The 22,853-nt window shown below is 40.1% G+C and overlaps 1 protein-coding gene across 1 annotated transcript in view; it reads right to left on the bottom strand.

Annotated features, from left to right (window-relative positions):
* Positions 1-22,853, bottom strand: part of col9a1c (collagen, type IX, alpha 1c) — a 39,408-nt gene extending 16,555 nt beyond the window's left edge. Inside the window, exons 1-17 of the mRNA XM_078267687.1 lie at positions 22,825-22,853; positions 18,383-18,468; positions 15,595-15,666; positions 14,567-14,696; positions 11,250-11,646; positions 10,125-10,205; positions 7,753-7,770; positions 6,878-6,967; positions 6,746-6,781; positions 4,386-4,457; positions 4,185-4,229; positions 4,035-4,070; positions 3,922-3,945; positions 3,766-3,819; positions 2,300-2,371; positions 1,307-1,345; positions 1,112-1,168 (exon numbers count right to left, since the gene is read on the bottom strand). Coding sequence (XP_078123813.1) covers positions 1,112-1,168; positions 1,307-1,345; positions 2,300-2,371; positions 3,766-3,819; positions 3,922-3,945; positions 4,035-4,070; positions 4,185-4,229; positions 4,386-4,457; positions 6,746-6,781; positions 6,878-6,967; positions 7,753-7,770; positions 10,125-10,205; positions 11,250-11,646; positions 14,567-14,696; positions 15,595-15,666; positions 18,383-18,468; positions 22,825-22,853 — 1,338 coding nt within the window. The remainder of the gene's footprint in view (positions 1-1,111; positions 1,169-1,306; positions 1,346-2,299; positions 2,372-3,765; positions 3,820-3,921; positions 3,946-4,034; positions 4,071-4,184; positions 4,230-4,385; positions 4,458-6,745; positions 6,782-6,877; positions 6,968-7,752; positions 7,771-10,124; positions 10,206-11,249; positions 11,647-14,566; positions 14,697-15,594; positions 15,667-18,382; positions 18,469-22,824) is intronic.

Below are 22,853 nucleotides of genomic sequence, written 5' to 3'. Positions count from 1 at the left end.
GAAACTGCTGTGTTTTTGCTGTTGTGGCAACATGGCTGAACAACAGTGTACCAGAGTCCGCTATCCAGCTACCAGGCCTGCTAGCCTTCCGAGCAGATAGAGATGCTGCTCTGTCGGGTAAGACTCGTGAAGGTGGGCTGTGCATATATGTTAACACAGACTGGTGCATAAATGCGGTGCTTGTATCCAACTACTGCTCACCGCTGGGGGAGTTTGACTGTTAAATGCCGACCATTCTACATTCCATGCAAATTCACGGCTGTGTTTATACTCAGTGTTTACATCCCACCAAGCGCTATTGCTACCAATGCGTTAGCTGAACTTTACGCAGCTATCAGTGAGCTCCAAAGCGTACATCTGGATGGACTATTTATTGTTGCTGGTGATTTCAACCACGCAAATCTCAAGAAAGTTCTTATATTCTACCTTCACCTCACGGTGAACCTAACTTATAACAATCAGTGCTCTGTTACTAGTCTACTTATACCTGTCTTTTGTTGTCTGTTGTCTGTCCTGTCCCTTGTCTGTCTTAAATGCTCTACTTTAAGTAGTAATTGCACTTCATGTATAGTCAGGTGTGTGCACTAAATGTCTCGTATGTCGTTTTTATATAATGTCGTTTTTATATAATGTCGTTTTTATAAAATGTTGTTTTTATATATTTTAAATGTGTAACACCGCTTGAGCCACAGTGAAACATTGTTTCGTTTCACTAGTGTATATGGTTGAAATGACAATAAAATCCACTTGACTGCCCTCTGTAACCGGTACGCGTGGCTTGGGCGTGGCCTCGTAGGGAAGCGACGCAAGTACATTCTGGGAGTTATTGTCTTTCACCCACATGAGCCAAAAATACATTTTCTGGCTTTTCTCAGTCTAGAAGGCACCAACTTCTAAAATTATTTCACATTTCTACTACATAAATGACCCAATTTAAATACATATTCATCTTTCCAGCGGTGAAATATTCCTTTAACTAAGCTAATCAAATCTGATCCTTGGGAATTCTACAGAGGGAACAGTTTGGTCTCAAAACTAAAACTAAACTCAAAGATAAATAAAACTAAATCTGAAGTGTCTCTAAATCTAACGTGACATTGCCATTCCTCACCTTCATTCCTGGTAGCCCAGCCAGTCCCTGGGGGCCAGCAGGGCAGGCAGCAGGACACTACAAATGAAAGAAAAAACAGTGAGATTCAGAGACACTTTAATGACTCCATTGTTCCATGAGATAATTACTGTCACCAATCCAATTGCCATGCATCCAGGACACATTTGGCAGTGTGAAAGACAGTAAAACACTCACAGCTTCCCCGCTTCCCTCATTGCTGGCACCAGGCGGTCCCTAAAACACAGCAGAGTGACATCTAAAAGAGCCGCGAGGGTTTAGATGTCCACATAAAATCCACCAGCAGAAATCCCCAGAGAGGTAATGTGAAAAGAGACTGCAGCGTGAAAGGTCACCATGCACTCGTGATTTCGAGATTGTATGAGTATCCAAAGAGATGACACATTAGTATGGGGGTTATGCATCTGTTCAGCAGGTGGTCAAGATGCAGTATGTGGCTGATGTTGAGCTTTAATTAAAAGGCATGCAGATACTGATAATTCCGTTTAGTCAACTTTGGCATGACAACAAGGCCCCAAGACCCCCACTGACACTGACTCCTAACCCCAACCCCCCATCCCTAGTCACTACACTTCTCACTAACCTTCATCCTGGACTTCACATCTGCCCATTGCATATACTTATATTCTTTGCAAAATTTGCACTCAACCTATTTTGCCTTTTTTCTTATGCAACTGTTACTTTGTATGTATATATTTGTTTTTCTATAGTTATTGTTTATTTCATATTCATGTTTAATATGTGTGTTTGTTTGTTTGTTTCACCAAGGCAAATTCCACATAAGTGTGCTTATTGTGGCAATAATACCTTTTCTGATTCTGATTTGTGATACAATCGGTTGTACATTGTATTATTTTAGATTTGACCAGACCTACAAGGTCTGATGACACTTGAGTCATTTAGCATCCCAATGTCTAATATCTGTCTCAAAGTCTTTTTTCCAAATAATAAATGTCTGCTTACAATATACTTATAATCGTTGGCGTGAAAAGTGTCCAATTCAAACAGAGTAATATCAACAGTTAGCAGCTGTAATCGTAAATATTAGCAGATCTGCAGATAAGCTTCCAAATATTGAAGATCTAAAATGCCTGTATTGTATTGTATGAAATGTTTAAAAATGATAAAGTAGTAGTTGTAAACCAAACATGGGTTAGATTTGGTTCTCACCGCCGGCCCTGGTGGACCAGGAGGGCCAGCAGGCCCTGCGGTGCCGGGTTTCCCTCTGGGTCCAGGTTGACCCTGCAAGTACAGGAAATATTATCATAACATTTTATATCCAACACTTATGAGCAAGCGTTTGATATATGACCATGACAAAATCTTTAAAATATCAAACTGTTTTTATAGTGCTGTAAAAACTTGTGTCACTGTGTGTAAACTATGTTTACAACTATTTTCAGTGGTGGAAGAATAACTCTGGTCCTTCAGTAAAGGTAGCAATGCAACAATCTAATAATACTCCATTACAAGTAAGTATTATCCCCAGTGTAAAAGTACTAAAGTATTATCAGCAACATTTACTTAAAGTTTTCAAAATAAAAGTACTAGTACTGCAGTAAAAAATGTTTCCTGTGACTGATAGCGGTTCCCAGCCAATAGGTCAAGAGGTCACAAACCAAAAATGTTGGGAACCACCAGTTTAATCTTTAACGGTGTATTATATTTCATGAGCATATGTTTTGTAGGTAATATCTTAAAGGAAGTAGTAACTATAGCTCTCAAATACATGTGGTGGCAAACCTGTCTCCTAAAAATTAGGTTTCCATACAACAAAACTGCATTCTCAGTTATGTTTCGAGAGAAACGTATTTTGAGTTTCTAGAGAAACATATTTTGTCCCAGTTTGTTTTTGACGTATCACAAAAATGTTTCTAATCAAAGTCTGCATAGGGATAGGTTCAAGGGGGATGGATGGGTCAAACAATCAGGAGGTCGCTGCTTGTGTCGCATGTTAAACCAAAAGTCAACGTTGACTCATTCTAACTTACGTCGGTAAAGTAAACTGATGTAACGTACTTAACTTACGTATATAACTTAAGTTATATAATACGTTAAAAACATTTTTTTTTTTAAACCCAAACCACAATATTTTCCTAAACCTAACCAAATAGTTTGGATTCCTAAATCCAACCTAACCTGGTTTTGTTTCAATTCACATTAAAGGTGCAGTAGGTAAGCCTTATAAAACTAACTTATGTTCCAGTAGAACTACATGAAGCAGGTCATTTAAAACAAAAATACCTACAGCCTGTAGTGCGATTTGCAAAAATCCACAGCTCCCTGTTCAGATGCACCAATCAGGGCCAGGGGGGTTGTCTAACTGGTTGTCAATCACTGCTCGAGCACACACATTCATTCTCCCTTGTGGGGGGAGGGGCTTAGGAGACCGTTTTGGGCTTTAGCGGAAAGGGGGGGAGGGACTGAGAAGTTGTTGATGTTAATTTTTTTTAGCTAAGTCCTGTAGAAGAGTAGAAGTATAAAGTAGCATAAAATGAAAATACTCAAGTAATGCACAAGAACTTTACACAAGTATAATACTTCGGTAAATGTACATAGTTACTTTTCAAAACTGACTATTTTCACGTGGGTTCATATCAACATGTATTCAAACTTAAACTGTTTGTTTGTCTGACCTCAGGCCCGATGTTTCCCTCATCTCCTGGGATTCCTGGTTTCCCTGGTGGTCCCTGTCAGAGACAGACACACAGCAGTTAATAAAGCAGCACATGTACTGTATGAGCATTTCAACAATGTGTCAGAATGCAACAGAAGATGTAGCAAACACATACAGCGGGGCCTTCACTTGCTGGGCCCTGTGAAAGGACAGACAGAAGAGATTAGTATTGGCAGTTTCTCCATACGGTCGTCATTTCCACGTACGTTGCTTTAATAAGATACTTACAGCGGGACCTGGAAGTCCTGGAAAGCCAGGAAGTCCCTGCAGTCAGGAGGTAAAATAAATCAGAAACATTGTCTATGTTTGTAAAGAATTATAATTCTAATTATTCTATAATAACTGAATGATTTCAGAGTACTATAAATGGTTTCTCACTCTCTCCCCTATAGGCCCTATGGGACCCATTGGACCAGAAGAACCCTGCAACAACAAACAAATAGTCACACACAAACAATACTGGCAGATATTAGAAAGACTGTGTGTGTGTGTGTGTGTGTGTGTGTGTGTGTGTGTGTGTGTGTGTGTGTGTGTGTGTGTGTGTGTGTGTGTGTCAGGGGATATAGTAATGTCTCCTACACTAGCTCCTGGAAGGCCAGGCATGCCTCTCTGTCCAGGAAGACCGATCTCCCCCTTCTCCCCTTTGCTGCCCTAGGAAACAGACACAACAGGAATAAAACCGCTTTATCTTCTTCTTGCATCTCTCTGCACCGTTGCTAAGATACACAGAGGCAGTGACAGTCAACATTTAATCAATGAAAGGTGGGCCGCTCTCGTTCTTAAAATAAAAGATACTAAGCTTGTGTAAGGATATGCAGATAACGAGTGGGTCGGACGGGAACAGAGCAACAATAAACGACAGAGGCACCAGTAAACATGTTGCCTCCACTTAACCCTCATGTTTAACCAGTAACAATTGTTCAAGCGTTTCAGGTCTGTTATGTGTCAGTGCAAAGACATTGGGTGGCATTATTTGTGTTATCTGTAAGAAGAATGACTTTAAAGAAAACTAAAATGGTGTTAAATTCATTATATAGTGCAGTACATTGTCCGTCTTGGAGCAAAGAAAGAATGTCTAGATTCCATGTATTTTCATTTGAAAGATAAAAAATTGTTACAGTAGATCTGAAGAAATCTGTTCCTTCACCAGATTGCCAATTTCTTTTCTTTGTTTGATGGGGACATAGATGGGGAGTGGGATGTCTGTTACCTTGCTAGGTTCTCACAGGATAACATATCACAAAAAAATCCATCTATTCAGGCTTCAAGTAATGCATTTGTGTCTGAACTACCAGCTTACCGCACCAATCGTGGTCCGGTGAGGAGCGACTGGCTGCAAGTTTCCTAGGATGGCGAAGGCATGTTCCGCCCTACTCTACCTTTGATTGGCTAATACTTGTTGCCTTTGTTGGTTGGATTGGTTAGGTTTAAGAAGAGGAGTGAGATTGGTTAAGGTTAGGGTAAGAATACCAGGCTAGGCCAATCAGAGGCAGCGTAAGGCAGAGTAGGGTGGGACATGCGTTCGCCATCCTATAACGCAAATTCGCCTAGTGGCAGCTCAAGCGTGGTTTTGTTGTGCGTGACAGTCGCGCCTGTTCGTTCAAAACAATGGTGGACGCGATAGACAGATCGTTCATCAAATCACCTGCCAGGGAATTTCTTTCAAACGTGCATGCCCTTTTCCAAACAGTTTCCAATGACGGCTTATCAGATGGTTCTGTTTAATTAACTATCTGGCATGTCAGGTTAGGATGTCTGGGTTATGTTGGTGAAAGGTGAAGACCCATTAGAAGTAAGCTTGCTCATTAGCACACATTGTCTAAAAAAGCAGCCTACAACTTTCTCTGAGAGTTTCTTTGACTTTGTGTCATGCATTTTTGTATTCCTGGAAGACAGGGATATTAAATTGTTAAGTGCTTTTAATCACAATTATCTGACTTCGCTATATTTCAAGTCACAACAGTTAAAGAGTAAAAAGAAGGCACGTGGAAAGTCCTGATAAACTATGTGAGAAAGGAACAGAAGACAGATGATAAATCAGCAGAAGAAGCTGATTGGTTTAAAGAAATATATACAAGCCAGAGCATCCCCCCATCCCTCCTCCCTACTGTATCCCAGAATAGATAAGCGGTGAAGCCAGACCATGCTCCAACACTGACACAGCGCTGTGGAGATAGGTCTGGCAATGCAATACTACATCTACCTTAATGCACAACGCGGCGAGCACACTAAATGACCCAAATCAAACACACCCATGATGTGGCCAGTACAGTTTGTGGCTGCAGCTGCTGTGGAGTTTGTTTATACAGCTCGGTGTAGTCTGATTTGGTGATTTAAATTGCTGTTGATTCTATAAGAAGTGTCAAGCTATGTAATTTATTACAGTAGCTTAACATTACTTGTTGCACCCGCTGTGGTATCCATAGACATTTTATGTATTGTCGATTATTGTTTAACTATCTGAGTTTTGTCTCTTTCCTGGTTAATTTTAGTGAAGCTACACAGAGGAATAAGGTTGTATATTTATAATTGATAATTGAAAAAGTTGTAGGTATGAGTCTGTGGAAATGGAATTTACTGTTGGTTTTAGACATGAGTGCTCATGTTGCTGATGTCGTTCCACTAGTGACTAGTGACTTGACATTTATCGCAATTTATATTGTAGCCAAAATACTAACAGTTTTCGTCAATTCTTTGGAATTTCAAAGTAAAGGTTTCTGGGTTGGCCTACATAAAAATTCCATCTCCAGAATTCAAAAATATAATGTAATGCCAAGTCATAGCCATATTGTCATGGACAAATCAGTTTTGAAATTCTGCCAATGCTTGACCACAGAGGTAAAGTGAATAATTTCCCTGAGGTACTGTATCACACAAAAAGAGGGAGAATGGATCCACAGGCTGCAGGGTATTTTGGCAGTAAAGCATTTTATACTTACAGGATTGCCTGGACTGCCAGTAGAACCTGGAAGACCCTGGAGAGATGAATACAACAACATAGTTAAAGAAAGCAGAGACATAAAGAGAATATTTGTAGAGAGAAAGAGAGTTATCCATGAGGAAATACTTACATCTCTTCCATCTCTGCCGTTTTCTCCTGCGGGCCCTCGGGGGCCCTCTGGGCCAGGGGCTCCTGGGGGGCCTTGGAGTGATTTGTCAGGCTGAGAGTGGATACAACAAGTCAGCCAATGACAGTGAAATGACTTAATAAAAACTATGAATTAAACCTTGATTTAGAACAAATTATGAAATCACAATCTCTAACTTGGATTTATCAAATCATTGTTCCAGAATGGTAACTTCTTTTAGATTATACCAAAAGTTATTTGATATATTATGCTTTTCAAGAAATAAAACAGTAAATTGGACAAATGTATATGTTGTATTGTATTGTATTGTATATGTTAATGTAACACTCTTAAAGGTGCAGTAGGTACGACTTATAAAACTAACTTTCTGTCATATTTGCTGAAACTGACCCTATGTTCCAGTAGAACTACAAGAAAAAGGTAATTAAAAAAAATCTGGCTCCTCCGGCACCATTTGCAAAAATCCACAGCTCCCTGTTCAGATGCACCAATCAGGGCCAGGGGGGGTGTCTAACTGTGTGTCAATCATTCAATTAATTCTCCCTTGTGGGGGGAGGGGCTTAGGAGACCGTTTTGGGCTTTAGCGGAAAGGAGGGAGGGACTGAGAAGTTGTCGATGTTCAAATTTTTTGGCTAAGTCCTGGATCTTCGCAATCCTACCTACAGCACCTTTAAAGTACATGTGTCTTTTTACAGCCTGCAGCCTGCCTCTGTACCCTAAAAAAGCAAACAGGCAAAACCACCACCATAAATGAGATTCAGAACAAAGCATTGAGGCAAGTAGGCAACCAAAGCACTGAAGTAGATTATTGGCTTAAAATCACAAAGCAAAAAGAAGTAGAGTAGATAAATAAATACCTCAGCATTGGCATACATCTGAAGAAGCAAGAGAAATCAGATAAAGGGAGAGTTAGTGAAAGTAGTCACACCACCCTCACCACAAGTGTCAGCAGAAGCCTGTTCATGATCATAGTAGTGAGTATATCATGCTATCGTTTGAATATACAGCCCATAGTACCAACACTCCCCATGTATAGAACCAGCTCACAGCGTGATGCAGGAATGTTGGCCTACAATCTAACAGAGCGCACCAGGCCAGGAAATGTTTCTGTCTGTAGTGGGATGGAATATTTGCATCTTGATACAAGTGATTGAATAAAAAACACTTGAGCTAATTGTAATTCATTGCACTGCAGACTTTAAACAGAATGAGATGTGAGACAGCAGAGTAACAAATAGGCTACAAGTATTTCTCTCAGGCAGAAATGTTATTATTTTGATAAAGCCACACTGAAATGAAAGATAATATTTAGTCATGAATACCAAAAACCATACGCAGCCTTGCATAATGTGTTTTCTGCATTGTCTGAACTTTCCTACTGGTTACCACACGCTTCATTTGTAGTCATAATCAGACAAGACAGTTGTAAGATTGGCAGAATTGGATGTGTGAGGGTTAAAACGTACTGAGCATTGGGAATATAGCACTTCATCAAGTAAATCTAGATGTCATTACTTTCAATGAGGAATTTTGACTTTCATTGAACATCCGTATTTGTATAACTTTATGTGCATTTCCATACTACTAGGTGCCAAGTTGACTTTCATAAAAATCTGACTTTTCCAGTTATAGTTACAACTTGGTTGTTGACATGAACGATTTTGCCAAGTCAAATCTGGTAGTTACAATAAAAAATGTACATGACTTCAGCATAACCAGGAAATCACTTAACAGGCAGAACACGATTGTGTACAAGACACCAAGGGTTGTGCAAATTCTGTTGAAAAATGTGTCAACCAAGCAAATACATTTGAGCTTCGAGGGGCTTTATAAATTGACCTCATAAATGTACGAAACGTACAAGACGAAAAAAGGAGAGGGATTGGAGGGAAACAATAGAAATCCAGAAGTTCTGAGTTCAGATAGAGGCTGCATACATTTCTAGCTAGCTTACAGCTATTGTCTACAGTTGGTGTATTAGCTGTTGCATACATCATCCAGTGGTCAAACTCGTGCGAATGAGGCCAAAATGTGCTTTTCTGTCTGTCTGAGCACACCTTGAGAATATTATTTCTTTAATGTTGAAGCTAAAACAATTTTTTTTTCTGTCTAACAGAAACCCTGTGAAAAATGGAAAAAAATACAATGACATTTAGCCTAACTTATGAAGCCTGTTGCCCATATTACTAGCTAAAAAACTCATGCTAAGGTAAACAATCTTTCTTAGCTAGTTAAGCTAACTGACTTCTAAATTGGAGGTAGTAATAGTCATTTATACCATAGTTAGTAAGCCTGCTGACGCTCCATCATAGCAAATACAGTAAAGAACATATAAATGATTGAAAAAAATGCTATTTCCATGGATAGCTTTGTCTCAGAGAACACTGTTTAGTGTTGCCAGATTGCTGTGCAGTCCTCAGCAACAACGGTGGACAAAAACACATTTAAATGTCTGAAACAGCAGGCGGCAGGTGTTAAATTTCATTCCTGTCAGCTGATAATCAAGTTGCAGCAGGTATTGTGCCTGTATTAGGAAAGTTTTTTTTAGGCAGGGAAACATACTTAACTTGTTAAAACATTTTTTTATTATACTACATTTTATGTACCCATTACCGGGACCTTTTAATTCATCTTATCCCAATTTGTGTGTGGGCAAAGTCAGTACAATAACTTTTCGGTTTAGATGTAACTATGCAAAACCATATTGTTGTTGGGCTTCATGTTGTTTTCATGTTGCAGGAGCTGCCAACCCAAGTGGCACATGCTGTATTCTGTGCTGACTTTAGAAGAAATGGTAACCACAAACATCTTGCACTGTGCACACTATGCAGGTTGGGTTTCTGATCTCACACTATTAAATTGTTCAAACTTCCTCATTGTTATTTGCCCGCTTCTGTAGTTAACTAACGTTAGAGTTCTGGCTCCGTGCAATGAGGTTTAACACAGCCAACGAGATAATCTCTGCCTGCTGCCTAAGAGCTATGCCTCCAAGAAATGTTTGTAGCAACTACAACTCCAATCTGCTGTTGTCCAACTTGCAAATTGTTTTAGATGAACAGCAACCTCTGGGTGTACTAAAAGAAACTACTTGGCAGTTTGTATTATACTTCTGCAACTCCCTCTCAGCATTTCTGCCCTTGTTTTCTCAGCATGCTGGAAACCCTATCAACCTGAATAAAACCACAAACCACAGCAGATGCTGAGCAGATCCGAGTCCTTGTTACTGTACCTCGGTGGCAGGCAGCTCGTTGCAGCTCTCTCGCTGGGCCCTCTTTGGGTCACAGTGAATCAGCATCCACTGGAGTTCAAACTGAAAGGAGATGCTAATGTTACTACAAATACAATACTATGCATTCGTTTTCAGATGTAACACAGACATGATAAATGTTGAAGTGCTTCATCGTGGTGCAGTTATTTCTTTGTAGTTTTTAATCAGTTCCCCCTATGGATTGTTGAGCTTCCACTAGTCTGGATCAACGGAAGTACATTTCCAGGATAATTGCCTGATGTCCCTCACCTTCCTCTCTTTGCGTGTTGCCGTTCTTAAACTCTGTTCGCTTCGGGAAACAACAACAAACATCTAGCTTTCAAGCTACATGCTGAAAATGGCAAGTTTTGAAGAAAATTTGGATTGTGCATCAACGCAGGCCTGGTTCTTTCGGGGAATAATTGTAGACTTACAAAGAATATGTTTACTGCATTTACTATCTAACTGGGAAGTTTTGGATTATTGCTGTGGACGAAGTACACATGGCGATACACAGCATGTATCCAGCTAATTTAAAAAGCTAACATTACTGTATTGTGTAAACAGTTAACTTCATTTAATATTTAACATTCCTTCCAAAGACCATTTTGCAGATCGACCGTCATGTCCGTAGCTAAGCGCTGCCCAAGACAATTGTGATTGGTTTAAAGAAATGCAAACAACCCAGAGCGTTGTTTTCTCCTATCCTAGAATGTATCTGTGGGGGTAGCCAGACCTTACTTCACAGTGGTGTGGCGCTAGGTCTGGCAATGCGAGACTGAGATTCCACCAATGCTATTTTCTGCAGGGATTAGGTTTTTATTTTTTTCCACTGGAACCCAGCTGAGCAGCTTTGCTGTGACAGCAACACTTTAGAATTATAGCAGAGCTCAGCACACATAAAACCTTAACGTGTTTGTTCACAGAGAGCACCGTTTCACTGATAGAGCCTGTAAGTAACAAGGGAATATCCCCAGTGTGGGACCAATAAAGTATATTGTATCGTATCGTATCGTATTGTATCGTATTGTATCGCAGCGTATCTTTAGTACCATAGAGTCAGTGAGCATGATTAAATGCAGCAGGCACTTCTCCATCCCCACTTACCACTACGGAGGCATCAGGATCAGCATCCAGCCTGCCAATGAGAGTGTCTCCCTCTGTGTTGATGGGGCCTTTGCCTTTGATGGGTCTCTGATCCACAGGCTGGCAGTCCACGTACAGAGTGACCTGGTCGCGCTCTACGCCAATCATCACTTTGTGCCACTTGGTGTTGAAGAGCACAGAAAGGCCGGGGAAGGTGACAGTCTGCAGGTTGCCGTCGGCACCCATCAGGAAGTACTCCAGAGCCAGCTGGTCGCCATTCAGCCTCAGTCCGGCTTGTTTGTAGCCGTCTTCGTCCACTATTTGCCAGACGTTCCACACCTTGTTCACTGTGTTCTTAATCATACGGAAAGTCACCATGAAGGAGTACTCGTCGGGGAAGCCGCGAGGAAAGTTTAGCCTGAGAGGGAAATTGAGCGCAAGGGTGAGGTGTCAGGGTACAATGATGCACTTTTTTTTTTTTGAATGGCACTCAAAGGAAAAGCTCAAAGAAAGGTTATTCTCAAAATATCCTTTACGTCAAAGTGAATTCATGATCACAAAACAAACACAAAGCAGCAAAACTAGCATTGAATCAAGCACAAGATGTGGATAAAAATATCAACAACAAAAAATGCCATCATTGGCATCATTTGAAGCTACATGCTTCAAAGAAACAAGGCATGGTTTTATATCAAAAATTAAATTTTGTGAAAGAGGCCGCCTTAGTGCATAAATCACTGCTTCATTTACAACATGCAGTCCTGGTTAGCATCCACAGTCTGGTGCTTTCTGTCTTTAACAAGCCAGATTCTCAGTAGGTGGTGCATTCATAGATAGGCGCTCCAGCCGGACTTTTACCATCTTGTAAACGATCAAGGTGAGCCAATAAAAAAAGAGTTTCCTGTCAGCCAATAAAACAAATGAAGACCACTCTCTAGCCTTGCCTAAGGTGAGAAAGTGTAACGTATGTGCTGCTTTTGTCCTGCAGAAAAAAGAGGGAGGGAGTGCAGCATAAAGCCTGCTGGCAGGGACGGACTTCAAAGCACAAGTCTGTGCCATGGGACTTGTGGAGGAAATAAACATGTATTTACATTCAGTGTGACAGGCCGTAGGTGCAGGGTGCCAGCGAGTTACATAACAGCTTTTTGAGAAAAGCTGGCCTGCAGGAAAAGATTAGCCAAAACAGACTGGAGCAGGCACACAGGGAAACACCAGGAGATGCCTTTCGTTATGTAAAGTGGTGAAGCCATTAATCTGCACATTTTGTGCTGACAGCATGTCTTTCACTTGTGCAAAAAGTTCAAAAAGATATTAATGTCTTTATTTTGACCAGTGCAGTGATCGTTGAAAACGTGCTTGTTTGGAATGAGACAATTGCTTGGCCTGTGGTATTGCTGCTTGTAGCTTTCTCCAGAACCATTATACCCCGAAATAACTGACAGAAGGCCCTCAAAGCAACCCAACTGTATACTACTGACTCGCGGTGTAATACCTCTTCAGAAGAAATCACTGTACTACTACATTTACCTGACAGAGAAATGTTATTGCTTATGTTGGAGATTCAGATGTTACTCATGAGTGAATTTAAGCTGGGCTTTTATTGTGATAGGTATACACGGAAGAAGTGAAGCCAGCCATATGCCAGCGGTTTTTTTCTTCTCATTTATTTGTTTATTTGACAGAAACAGTAAGTAACTGTAAATGAGCCAGAGTTAGCTCAGCCGGGCAATTTTTATCTGTTGTCCCTGTTCTTCAAACCTTATTGTGCGGTTGTTTAGTTTTGTTTTATTCATTTCATTCATATCCATTACCCAACTCTGTCCAAACTGCTCCAAATTTCAAACGCCAAGTTCATTGGGTACCCAGGATGCCAAGTGTGAAGTAGATCGGATGAACGGTTCTCGAGATATTTGACAACGGACACACATAGAGGGTCCTTGATGCATAGTTACTGTAGATAGTGCAGTTGCTACAAAGGGCTGCATTATAGACTGCGCAAAGTGGGAGGCTTCCCCAGGACCACGGACCTCAAAAGACCCTACACCCCCAGGTCCTCTATTTATCATTTGGTTCATGGTAATTTGATTGGCATTGACATGGCATTCAGTTTACTCGCTTTGATGAGAATTACTCTCTTGTTTTGTCTCTTGGGGGAGCTTTCCAAAGTTTAAAAATGTTTCCCTGACTATCCCATTGCTGGGAATGTTTAACTGGCAGTCTGTGTTACAAACCAGTGGTGTGGAATTTGAAAAATGTGGGCATTTATCTGGGAATGGGGGTTAAATGAGAGATGCTGTTGAGATGCATTATGGGAAATATGTGGTCAAGTATTTTAAGAGCTTCACTCATAGGGACTAAAATCGATTTTTCACCAAATATGTCTTTTGTAAGTCCCCCAAATTTATGGAAGTGCAATAAAAAAATAGCTGGACTACACCTTTAATATTATTATTAAAGGCCCTGCTGGCTGCTTAGGGGTCAAAATCTAGTTTTACACACTAGGGATGCAACATGCGCTTGTTTTCATTATTAATCAACCTTAATTTATAGATGAATTGTTGTCAAAAAGATGTGATTGTTGCATTGTGGGAAATGTAGGATTCAGTGTTTTTAAAGCTGATTGATACTCAGGATAGCAAATCTCTGCCTTTGATTCCGACAATCCTTTTAAATATCGGACTCTCATAGGTCACCCAACTTTATGAAAGTGAAATGCCAATTTAAATCGAGTAACACAGATTAATTAATGATTATCAAAATTGCTGTTCATTTTCTGTTTAGACTAGTATATTGTTTGATAAATTGATTTGTTTCAAAATAATATACCTTTTTTTCAAAGGGGCGTGGGTTGTCTCGATAGGGGCTCACAGCTTATTTTTGCCGCAGGGTCCCAACCAGGATAATCCGGCCATATTGCTACAGCTAACCTTTAATTAAAAACTAGGGGGAATCCTAACATGAAGCCAGTGCTGTCTTTGTTCAGTCTAAACCGTTAAAGGGGTATGCACAACAGAAGACAAATCATTGCCAAAAGGCATGGTGAAATATGTCTCTTTACTGTATATTTCCTGTAGATCCAAAGGTCCAAAGTAGGGTCCAAACGGTGCTTTTACAATCCTCCACTCCCTCCAACACATAGTGTACATACACAAACATGCCTCTCTTCTGCCTTTGTGTCTAAGAGATGCCAAACAGGTTCAGACATGTTTTTCTCTACCAATTATATGCTGCTTGCCATGCAGTAACATCTGTGGCGGACCTGTAATAACGCAACACCTGCATCAGGATTTCTGTGTGTTTTTATCTGTTTTCTTTTAAACCCTCTTTACTGTACTTACATAGTTGGAATTTGGAAGTTGGCCTCCCTGTCAAGGCGGTAGGCCACCTGCAGGGTAGTAGAGCCGTCCACCTTCCTCACACCTTTCAGAGGGATCACATCCAGCTGGAACTGGGTGATCAGATCAAAACCTACGGAGGATAATGCATGACGTATGGGATGGTGCCAGAGGCTGATAAAGTGTGTCATTTAAATGCCTGTTGTTCTTATTACAGTAAGTAAAAACAGTTGGCAGTGGTAGCACTTTAAGTTACAGCAGAGGTGAAAACGACATTAGCATTAGCCTGTGATTAACACTACTATTAGCAATAGGGCTGGGCGATATAAAGAAAATCAAATATCACAGTATTTTTGACAAATACCTCCATAGCAATATTGCGACCATAGTGTAGGGTTGACAATTGGTGCTTTAATAAAATATTTACAGAGTTCGATTTGAGATGAATAATCATCAGTAATGTGGATATAATGGTTAAGTGGGTGAAAGCAAATAATAGAACAGTTAGAACAGTCTGGTAAGTTTAGAATATTACATCACTTTACTGTAATGCAGCCTTTAAAACCAGGAAAAGACAAGACTGTGCCTTATTACGATATTACGATATCCAAAATCTAAGACGATATCTAGTCTCATATCACGATATTGATACTATATATATATATATATTAATTAGCAATCATGACTTTATGAGTGTTACTGTAAATGTATGATAAAGGTTATGAGAAAACTAAATAATAATCACAATTAACTTTTCTAAATAGCAATGCATTACTTTTCCAAACCACAGAGCAGCATGAGAGCAATGACCACATGTGTTTAGAACAGGACAGTGGTGAGCAATTACAATCTTGCTGATCTTTTGAGGCATTAGGCGGCCCACCCTGTTCAACTAATTAAACTCACCACCTTCCCTTGGATAGTCTATTTTCTCCTTTAGGCATTTTGTAGGCTTGAGGGTTGTGGTTTTACGACAACTTCAACCGCTGCTTTTAATTTTGTTCAGTACAACCCGACTATAGATAATTTACCTGGAAGGTCATCTTGGCCACTCCTCATTGGTGGGCAGACTGTATCGCCATCCAATCGGTTGAGGTCTAGTTCTGATAAGACAAAACAAAAAGAATTATCTTGTTATTCTTATCATCATGTTCTTTGCTGAATTTAAAGGAGCAGTGTATAGGATTTAGTGGCATCTAGCAGTTACAGATTGTGGCCAACTGAATACACCTCCACTGTTGAATACACCTCCACTGTTCCACTTCCGGGATTGCTCCATTGCCGTATTTCACTCATTTAGGCCGGATATCCATTACCTTGGGCTCTCTTTGTGTTGAGATTTTAAACTCCGGTCGATTTATGAGGACTACAGTAAACCTTTACTCAGATCTCTGCAAAGTAAATCCAGACAGCTAGACTCTGTCCATCTGTCCAATCTGTCCAATCTGAGTTTTCTGTTGCACGACTAAAACAACCTTTGAACGTACACATGTTCCACCAAAACAAGTTCCTTCCCGAGGCTATTTTGTAGAGGCGCCGTTGACAAGACAATTGTGATTGGTTTAAAGACATGCCAATAAACCAGAGTTTTTCTCCCATCCCGGAATGCTGTGTGGACTTTCCAGACCCTCCTCCGCAGCGCTGTGGAGGAAGGTCTGGCAATGCGAGCCCTCCGCTAAACCTTTCCTTTCCAAGCGTGTAGTAGAGCCTACGGTGGCCTATCTGGTAACGTAAAACCGCCAAAGGCACTCTCTACAGCCAGTGTTTGGTTTGTCCATTCTGGGCTACTGTAGAAACATGGCAGTGCAACATGGCGGACTCCGTGGAAGAGGATTCACTCCCTATGCAGATATAAACGGCTCATTCTAAGCTAATGAATATACAACAATTCTTAGTTTCGAAAACATAATAATGACATAATAATATTATATTCCATTTCTGCCAAAAGATCCCCCTAAATCCCACACACAGCTCCTTTAACATATGCAATATATAGAACTCAACAGTGACCGTCCACTTTTTGAACGGCTCAGGTTCCGGAAGTGATAATCCCCATTTAATATCTCCATTGACGTTTAAGAAAATGCTTATAAAAATAGTTTTAAGGCTGAACCCAAGCCAACCAGCTACGAGATGAATTGTAACCATAAAACATTTAGTTTGGTGCTAAGAAAAAACAAAAAAAAACATTCATACATTATTGTTTCCCAATCTCGTAGCTCGTGGTGAGTCTAACTTGGATGGTTTAGACATTATGGCTAATTATCAAAATCCTTATGGAGAAAATAATTGGGAATTTCACTTCCGGAACCACACTGTTGAGCTTTATTACCAGTCAGTTTAATTCAATTGGAGTAGTCTGCAGACAAATACAAGGGAAAACCATGGTGTTTAATGTCAGATGGGATTAACATCAGAGTGCACTCTGCATTTTTAATGTGAGTTTCTCTTACAACTCCACTTTCAGTAGTTCACATATTCACACATTTCAAAGCATGAACACAAATCAACATCATGTTTGAGATTTATAATGCAGACGGCTCATACACCCTCTTGTGATCCAAATAGGTCCTCAGAGACGGAAACATAATGTTGATAAATATGGCAGCTAGTGTTGCATGACTGTGGCCGAAGCCATACGTCATGGGAAACATTTTAGAAGGTCAATATGGCAGGTGAGCTGCTTTCCGTTTTATTTATGTGTAGGATTTATCAAGATGGAAGTCTCGTTTGGTGGAAACGGTAACCGGCAATTAATCACATTGCCATTTGAGTTGCTCTTTCATCATGACTTTTTATCAGTTGTCTAAATCTATACTGTTTTTGTTTTTTTTTATTCAACAAAATAAAAGACTGGCCTAGTGTTTGCATTGCCATCGACAAACTGATACATTTAGAAACTTTTATTTAAAAAAGCTTAAACTTTATGTAATATGAACTCATCCGTTTTCAATAGAACAGCTGTTTAGTACTTGGTACTGTACACATTTTGCAGATCCTAACTTAGACATGTTAAAAAAAAACGCTCCCCAACAGTACAAAACAAAAATCAATTCTTTGAATGTGTCAGAAGAGGGGGCTATAATAAGTAGAAAAGCCTCTCAGAAAAACCCCATGAAAAGAGCATGGTGACAGCCAGAGGGCCTCCCCAGTCAATAACCTGAGTCAGCTCATTTACAGTGAGCAGCGAGGAACACAACACATCTGGAAGCCGTTCCCAGATCCCACATAACTGCTGAGAAATGAGATAAAGTGGTGAGACGGTATTTATAATGCCATATTTACGACCACTAAACACTTATCTGACTGTGCATGTGGGCCTCAAGTAGTTAAAAGTTACTGCTTGCCGCAGCATTACGCTCAGAGAGCCAGTCATTAGTGCAATGAGCGGGAGATGAACCACAATTAAGATGTCACATGCAGTTGCATGTGTGTGCTGTAATAATGAGGCGAGGTTTTAAAAAGCAGTACACCTACTGTGTCTGGCACTTACTGTGCGTTAACGTTAGATTTACTATGTCCCTGAAACAACAGCAGAGAATTGGCTTGTTGTGATTATCAGAGGGGACATTTAATCTGATTTAGTCTTACAGCACAGACACAGGCACAGTGCGTCTGCTATTTGTGGCCTTTTCTTTGTGTGTTCTGATAAAGAGAATGACTTAGCAACAGTCAACATGCAGGCGTCAACATGAACCTGCTCCTCTTTGTGTTCACAGGACAAACAGTTTCACAGAAAAATGGTGGCATTCATACAATGTACGGTACAATGATTTTATGATGTGGCAATGATTGTGCATTGTATTGTGGGTGACTTACGTCCAATTGCCGGGGCGAGGAGGAGGGACAGGAGAGCCACACAGACGGGGGAGCACACCGACATCGATAGATGCCACGGTTGCTTTCTATTCAGGAACGATGGAGAAAATCAGTATTCAGTCAAGCATCTAATACTCTTTGACAGTTTCTTTGTGTCTGAATCAATAAAACACCAAAGGGATGACATGAAGCACTTTGCTGGTATCCTCTGTGATCTTCGTGAGCACATGAATAGAAAAAAAGAGGTTTACACGGTTCCTTCAAATTGTGTTTGCTTTGCATTCTGTACCAGACTAATAAAGTTCAATTTTGGAGGAATCTGAGCCACTGTTTAATGCCACTTAGCTAAACTGGTCATCTGAAATAGCTCATAAGGAACTATGGTTAAAATGTTAAAGCTGCAATGATATTTTTTTTATTATAACGATGGACAAAGGTGTTACTCATAGTGACTGACAATTATCATCCAACAGCAGATGAGTTGGGATTGATTTTTCCAAAAGTCGCTAAGTCACAATGAACAATGTTTTCCATTCTTGCATCACTATAATTTTCATTATACTAAACGATTATCAGGCTAGTTAATTAGCTCACTTACTGTTGCTAAAAACTAGCCTGTATCCCTTCGGCTCTCTGTGTGTTGCCGTGTCAAAATCCCTTCGCTTCGGGAAACAACAATAAACTTCGAGCTATCAAGCCACGTGCTGAAAATGGCAAGTTTTGAAGAAAATTTGTAAGATTTACGAAGAATATGTTTACGGCGTTTACTGACGTTTTGGGACCGATTGCCAGTGATTGCTGTGGGCGAAATACACACGGCGATATAATGGTAAGAGCAATTTAAATTTGACCATGTATCCAGCTAATTTAAATAGCTCTCGCTACTGTATTGTGTCAAGAGTTAACTTCATTTATTAGACTATTTTGCAGAGCCACCGGCGCTGCATCCAGAACTTAGCACCGCACAAGACAATTGTGATTGGTTTAAAGAAATGCAGCCCAGAGCGGTTTTTTCCCCCCCTTCTATCCCAGAATGTATGTGTGGAGGAGCCCGACCTTACTCCACAGCGCTGTAGAGATAGGTCTGGAACTGCGAGACTACCTAAAAAGTAGTTAGACTGATTTAAGGCCAGGTCATTTAGACATTGTGATCCTCTTGACCTCTCGCCTTTCACTGAGCCTCAACTAACATTACTGCCCCCCCCCCCACTACAAGCAGCCTTATCACGAAGTCAGACGCAGATTGGTGTTTTCTCCAAACTCCCGTCTGTCTTCGGGATAGCTTGCGTGCTGAGGGTTGCCTGCATTATAAGTGGCATTTCTGCCCCACACAAGTAGCCTTATGTCTGTATGTGCACTATTGAATCCTAGAGAAGGTGGATGATAAATGGCGGTAATAGCTATGCAGCTTTTCCAAGGTGATCTTAGACAGCAGAAGAAGTAGGTACCTAAGCAATGGTACATTTTGTCCACACTTTACACTAGCATTAGCACACCTCCTCCTTCAGCTTCTCTATGTTGTGTTCTACTATGTGTGTCCTGAGTTGTGACAGCTTTCCACAGCAATCCCAAATCCTTCATCAACATGACTGATAGCGATAGCGAGGACTCTTTTCCAAAAGCAAAGGCTGTAGCTCATCAATCGGAGAAACAAATGAGGTAGGGGTGGTGTTACTGAGGGCGTAACCCATCTCCGGTGTGCAAACTCTCTTGCAAATGTGTGTGTGTGTGTGTGTGCGCGCGTGTGTGTTTGCTTGAGAAGTATGCTCATGTGTGTCTGTGTGAGTGCACTGTCAGAGAAATGACTAATGGCTAAGTCAGCAAGGTCTCTTCAGAGAAGCCGTTGGGCTCTAACATTCTGCCCTTCACGTTAGAGGAGCATCTTCAGAGCCCCAGTGGGACTGGATGTCTGCCTTCAGTCTGGACAGGTGCAGCTACATGTCACTGATAAGATGTGACAAGAGGGAAGCTTTCAATGTTTAACCCTTCCAAATTACAAACCCATAGTTATTTAGGAATAGTTTGACATTGGGGGAAATACGCTTTGTTGACGAAAGTTAGATGAGAAGATCGATCATATTTGTCCGTTAAATATCAATCGACAGCCAGGAGACAGCAAGTTAGCTTAGCTTAGCAAAGGTAAAATATCCACCAATGTTTTTTTCACTGAAGCTTTTGTACATATTATACAAGCAAGATCCTATGTGTTAATTAGTGTTTAAGAGGTGCTGGTAGACATATTTGTTTTAGCTAGCATTTAGCTAGCTTTTCCCCCCTGCTTCCTTTATAATAAGCTAAGGTTACCGTCTATGGCTGATTTCAGATATTTCAGACTGCTCAGTTTGACCTATTACAAACATATTTCTGATCAAAGTCTGTGTAGGGAGGGATGGGTCAAAAAAACATTGGACTTTCACCCAGGACACCCCTGTTCATATCCCGTGTGAAACCAAAAGTCAACGGTAACTTATTTTAACTCATGTACATAAGTTAAGTAAGTCACGTACATAACGTACCTAATATATGTACGTAACTTAAGTTATGTAACAAACATACTTATTTTAACTCACACTATGACCTTTTCCTAAGCCTACCCAAGTAGTTTTGTAGTTCCTGTCGCCGGTACAAGGACATGTTGAACAAACTTAATCCTGAAAAAAATAATTTTTCCTAATAACGTATTTGAGAATATTTTTTTTTGTACGATAGCGTAATTTTTAGGAGACAGGGTTAAATTTGGAGACTATCCTGAGTCTGACTAATGAGTTAGCAGTGCCACATTAAGAAGCACAGTCTCTCAGCTCTGCTACAGGCCTGCACTGCGTTAAAGGTTAATGCTAATGTATGATTTTTGTATTGTAACACTCTTCACTGAATTGTAAAATGACCTTGTAACTGTTGAATTCTTCCAGAAAGCAAATATGTTCTGCTGGAGTGGTTTGACACAGTTTTAGTCATGTTTTTGTAGATTAAAAAAAGTCTTAATTTACCGAGAATTCATGGCAAATTGGTCCCATTTAAGATAACCAGGAGCCTATATATCTAGTTTGACCTAAGCCATAGTCAAAGTCTATCTTTGTGAACGCAGCTCCTGGCTGTAGCTTAAAAGTTAATGGACAGATAAGAGAGCGATATCAATTTTCTCTTGGCAAGAAAGCTGATAATTTCCCAGTAGACCAAATGTCAAACTATTCCTTTAAGATTAGTAACTGAGGCGAGAAGAAAATGAACACTAATTTGGACCAAATTAAATAAATGTTCTGCAAAGTGTGATTTTGTACCATTTTCCCTTAAAGGATCTCCTAACATAATTGTACAATAAGCTTCTCGCAATATTCAGCTCTGTCTATGACAACTGAAAAGGAAAGAGTGGAAATACAATCAACAAAAGCCTTGTTTGTGCCTTTAGTGCAAAATGAATATAGTAGTAGCAGGTATAGGGATCCTCAGGGCTAAGTTTTCACTGAAAGTAAAGACATGCCAAGCTATTTGAAAATTGAAGGACTTAGAGTTGTTACAGTTGTTACAGCTGTTTTAATGTAGGCTTTAAGCAGCAAGCTTCCCACCGTACTAACATAACGTCAAACATGCATCCATATCACATTTGCTGTAATTATAAATGTGTGTGATCTGCATCCTGCAAGATTAAAGGTCCTATTTAAGAGTTGTGCTTCCACACAGAAAGGTATTCATGTGCTGCCACAGTTCAAAGGTAAAGAAAATACTTGCAAAGACAACAACAGAAATCCCCAAAATATATTCCAGTTAAATCACGTCATAAAATCAATCAGTCAAGACAATTAGGTAATCACATGTCATCTACTTTAATTCCTGACATTTATCAACATTTAATGGGACTTTCCCCTTCACTGCCACCCATGTTGTAAAGTCCCTTAGGTGCTCCCAAAATGCTAAAAATGAGCCAACACTTCTGGCATGATTTCTGCTCTCTCATTTGTCTTAATTATCCCAAAATGGATCGCTGTTCCGCATGAAGCAATTAGCTGTACAATTAAGTCATATTAAAGTTGCAGAAAATGTGCAGACTAAGACCTTAAGCAATAGATGTGTGACCATTTCTTTGCAGAGGATGATGCTGTAGGAATTAATCCTACAAACTGAATGGAAACACTGAAGGGCTAAATGTCACACAGTAGAGGTTTATACTGTAGGCTGCATGTGTGGGCCAGATTAAAAGTCAAATGGCCATCTTCTTTTATCCATGCTAAGCTACACATTTTATTGCAACCAGTTATCAGAGGGAACATGTAGATGTTTCATCCTTCTAAATGAAGATTTAAAAAAAAAAAAAAAGATATGTAGTAAGTAAATGGAGACCCAGTTTGAAATGAGTCTTCGTTATTATGGAAATTAGACAAAAAGCTCAAGGACAAAGGTAGCTGATAAAGAGCCCTGACAGAAATCCAACATGAGATATTTACCTCTTCAAACCAGAGTTGTGAAAGGCCAT

Source organism: Sander vitreus, chromosome 14, assembly GCF_031162955.1.
Source record: "Sander vitreus isolate 19-12246 chromosome 14, sanVit1, whole genome shotgun sequence".
Lineage (NCBI taxonomy): Eukaryota > Metazoa > Chordata > Actinopteri > Perciformes > Percidae > Sander > Sander vitreus.
The sequence above is the reverse complement of the archived record's forward strand: the minus strand, read 5'-3'. Positions and strand labels throughout refer to the sequence as shown.